Below are 4,413 nucleotides of genomic sequence, written 5' to 3'. Positions count from 1 at the left end.
CTGGCCATGGCACCCATCCACCCAAGCTCCCAGTGGAGGCTGGCTGGAAGCAGGTATCTGGGATTTATTTATCTTCTATAATTGGAACTTTGTTGCCTTGAGTGGAGACTACAGCCGGCCAGGGAAGGAAGGAAGCTTGGCTTCCTCCATCACCAGGACAACAAGCCGCCTGCTTGCTCCAGCTTCCTGGCTGCCGGCAACCATTTGGGTTGGGTTAATTTGCATATAGTTGCTCTGATTAGCTGGCAGGCATGGTTTGTGGGCATAGCTTGTGAGTGTAGCGGAGGTATGGTCAATTTGCATATTTCTCTTTTATTAGATAAGATCTGCATATCCCATGGACACAGACAATAGTGTAATGAAGGCCTGGGGTGGGGCGGGTGCTGGGTGAAGAGGAAAAAGGCGGGGATGGGTGGCATCTGTAATAATGTCAATAATAAAAATAAATGTTTAAAAATGTTTAAAAATAAAATAAAGTAGAAGTAACTTTTTGAGTTATTTCCCAATCTGGTTGTGTGCTGATGTATAATACAACTGAGAAAAGAGTTTAAAACTCTTTATCCAAGTAACAAAGATTTTTCCAAATATATTTTGCCCACTGATTTTCAAGGAATGATGTAAAAAAAAGAGAGAAGAGGATGAAAAAGTGTGTGTGTGGGTGGGGGGTGGGGGTGGGGAATGAATCAGTTTAGCCAAATGGAAAATCTGATCCCCTTTTGCAAACTTCAAACTTGAATTGTATCTATCTTGTTTTCTAAGTTGAATGATTTCTTTATGGAAATAGACATTTAAAACAAAAGGATAGTTTTTTAAAAAAGGAATTGAAGACTGGCTAGTTTTTTCCCTTTTGGATTACACTCATTTTAGTTGCAGATTGTAAAGTACAAAGTCACTTGAACTGAAATTCTGCACCCTATCACATGCTAACTTTGCCTCAAATAACAGCAGGCTTGTTATTATTTTTGTTGTTGTTAATCCTTGCCTGAGGATATTTTTCCATTGATTTTTAGGGAGAGTGGAAGAGAGAGGGAAAGGGAGAGAGAAACATTGATGTGAGAGAAACATATTGATTGGTTGCCTCCTACAAGAATTCCTACCAGGGCCCAGGCCGGGAGAAGCCTGCAACCAAGGTACATGCCCTTGACCAGAATCAAACCCAGGACCATTTGGTCCATAGGCCAACTCTATCCACTGAGCCAAAGTGGCTAGGCCAGGCTTGTTTGTTTGTAATACTCAGTTTGTAACAAATATTTTACTTTTTATTATAACGTAAGTAAAATGTGTCTCATGTTAGCAATTGTCTTTAAAAAAATGTTTTCTGACATTATGTAAATAAAAACTCCTCTTTAAGAGTTTTTGATGATTTACAGGGTAGAGAAGACTTCTTGAAAAAAATCACTCGAAGTGAAGTGGCTAATGGAATGATACTTCAGGTAATCCTAATTTGCTTTTAATATTTTATTCTTCCTTTAATTTGCGTTTTACTTAGCATTTTAAATTTGTCTGCAATGAGGCCTCTTTTACTGCTTGGCTTGCAAGCCAGCAGTTTTCTCTCCGTAGCTGAGGACAGTTGCCCTCCATGGAGGACCAGCGTGTCTGGTCATGCAGAAAGGGACTGATCTCTGAGCTGTCTCGCATTCTGTGGCATGCTGGGAGTGTCTGCCAGTCCAGTGAAAGGGCAGAGGGAGCTTCTTGCTCAATGTCTCTTCCGTTTTCTTTGTGACGATGCTACGTTTTCTTCACTTTTAGTGTCTTTCCATTGAACTTCCTTATTTAACATTAAAAGAAAAATATGCTGTGATTTTTCTATGTAAAACAAAATCGGGAGTGAAGCATTATAGCTATAAAATCAGTTTTAATTATTAATTATTTTTTTAATATTTATCTACACCATATACATATTCTTTGAAGCCCAGATTGGGTGTTTTGATCCCTGGCATCTTTCTAGAATGTCTCCCCTTCAAAATACATAAATATTTAAAATTATTGTTATAGGAATACTAAAATCAAGAGACAAAACAGCCCTAACTGGTTTGGCTCAGCGGATAGAGTGTCGGCCTGCGGACTCAAGGGTCCCAGGTTCGATTCCGGTCAAGGGCATGTACCTTGGTTGTGGGCGCATCCCCAGTGGGGAGTGTGCAGGAGGCAGCTGATCGATGTTTCTCTCTCATCGATGTTTCTAACTCTCTATCCCTTTCCCTTCCTCTCTGTAAAAAAATTAATAAAATATATATTTTTAAAAAGAGAGAAAACAATTCAAAACAGTGTTACTTTTCAAGATGATTTGAGATTATTTGCACCTCTGGTCCTCTTTGAAAGAAACACACATTTTGGAATTTCTTCTATTAGGAAATTTGACATTTTCAAACATATAAAGCATTGTTTCTCTACTTCCATATGTTTGAAAATGCCAAATTCCCTAATTTATTTGCATATTTAATCTATAATCTCTCAGCTCTTTTTGCTTAATATTTTGTTATTAACTTATTATCGGTGGGTTTTTTTGGTCTTTGATTTCAGGAATTAACAAATATTTCAATATTTATTGTTAGTGTGTTCTCTAACCTTATGATCTTCTAATATTTACTTAAGAACATTTGATTTTTATTGTTCATCGATATTTTTCTCATCTTTTAAAAAATAACTGGACATGCTTTACATTGGTTATATTTATACCTGTTGCTTTTAATGGTGGCATTTATTTTCAAATAACAGCAAATATTCCTGCCTGATGGAGACAATAAATGTCTAGGTAATTAATAACTGAATGAATTGCTTTATATCTTTGCTGGCAGAAAAAACTGTTTTCCCTGCAAGAAGAAGAGCAACTTGAGAGGGAGGAGCTCATAAGGAGGATAGCGATCTACTCCCTGACCCTGACAGAAATAGAGGAGCCTCTGCTTCAGATGGAAGAAAATGCGGAGCAAATCAAAGCTCTCCACAAAGAACACTTCAATGTAAGCATCTCCCGCTAATCCAGACACCTATTTCCAGGAATGCTTAGGTTGACAAAGCAGGGATGTGGTAGTAGGTTATTACTTGGAAAATTGTGATTTCACCTAGGAAGACATAGACTCGGTGACAGAATAAGTAACTCTTTCATGAGTCCACAGCTGACCTACAGTGGAATTACACAGAAGGGCTCTGAATGCCGCAACCTGGAACCTTATTCTGTCTCTTCGAGTGTACTTAGGAAACACAGTTTTCCAATAGGTGAGTAGTGATCAATTGGGTGTGATTGCCCTCTCTGGCAGATTTAATTCAGAGTCTTCACTGCTCATTAATAAAACCAAAGCTGTCTTTACTCAAATATAAAATACAGTGCATCTTGACATTTTCATGGTAAATGTTGGATGTGTGTAGAAAACAGCGAGGGTGAAAAATAAAGCAAATGTCGATAAGATATTTTCAAAACAAGTTCATGGCAGTAACTGATATTACCCGCCCTTCCCAAGGAAATATTTAGTAGAAAAATATGTGTACATCATGTCATTAGTCTTTTGGAGAATAGAGGGTGTGGTAAGAGTTATACATTCTCGTCTTTAGCTACCAGGAGTATATACATATTCATTTGGGCCATTTTGACAACAGGATTTTTTTTTTTTTATCATTGCAAATGACGGTGTAACTTTATATTGTTAGACGTTAATAATTTTCAGGTTTTCTGTATTTTAAAATCTTTGTGATCTGCAAAGTGTTCCTAATATGAAAGTTTATTTTGAGCCTCAAAGGCTCTCTATGGAATAGGCAAGAGAAAGAAGAGAAAGTTTAACTGTATCTTAACTTAAGAAAACTTGAGCCTAAATGCAAGAGGCAGGTTGTACAAGTCCATGAAGCATGGACACAGCCAATGCTGGGTAGGCTTCTAAATGCTTATCATCGAGCTCATATAACTAACAACAAGCGAGAGAAATGATTTCAGTAAGGACTCCTCCTCACATCAATGATAGAAATTTATTAATTGCATCAAAAGCCTCAGTACAGTCATCTGAGGCTGATAATGAATTCCAGAAAAGTTGAATGACTTTCATTTCCCCTTATTTTATAACTAGAGGCCCGGTGCACAAAAATTTGTGCACTCGGTGGGGAGGGGGTCCCTCAGCCCGGCCTGTGCCCTCTCGCAGTCTGGGACCCCTCGGGGGATGACCACCTGCTGGCTTAGGCCTGCTCCCCAGGGGGATTGGGCCTAAGCTGGCAAGCAGACATCCCTCTGGCAGCCTGGCCGCCCTCGGGGGATGTCCACTTGCCAGCAGGGAGCAGACATAAGCCACAGTCGGACATCCTTAGCACTGCTGGGGAGGCGGGAGAGGCTCCCACCACCACCGCTGTGCTGGTAGCCATCAGCCTGGCTTGTGGCTGAGCAGAGCTCCCCATGTGGGAGCGCCCTGACCACCAGACGGCAGCTCCTGCCTT

At 39.8% G+C, this 4,413-nt stretch overlaps 1 protein-coding gene across 1 annotated transcript in view; it reads left to right on the top strand.

The window, feature by feature from the left end:
* CCDC178 (coiled-coil domain containing 178) overlaps positions 1-4,413 on the top strand; it is a 245,073-nt gene that overhangs the window by 84,119 nt on the left and 156,541 nt on the right. The window contains exons 13-14 of the mRNA XM_006766397.1: positions 1,371-1,433; positions 2,796-2,957. Of these exons, the coding sequence (XP_006766460.1) occupies positions 1,371-1,433; positions 2,796-2,957 (225 nt within the window). The remainder of the gene's footprint in view (positions 1-1,370; positions 1,434-2,795; positions 2,958-4,413) is intronic.

This window comes from Myotis davidii, unplaced genomic scaffold (assembly GCF_000327345.1).
Source record: "Myotis davidii unplaced genomic scaffold, ASM32734v1 scaffold520, whole genome shotgun sequence".
Lineage (NCBI taxonomy): Eukaryota > Metazoa > Chordata > Mammalia > Chiroptera > Vespertilionidae > Myotis > Myotis davidii.
This window is presented reverse-complemented; position numbering and strand designations above follow the sequence as displayed.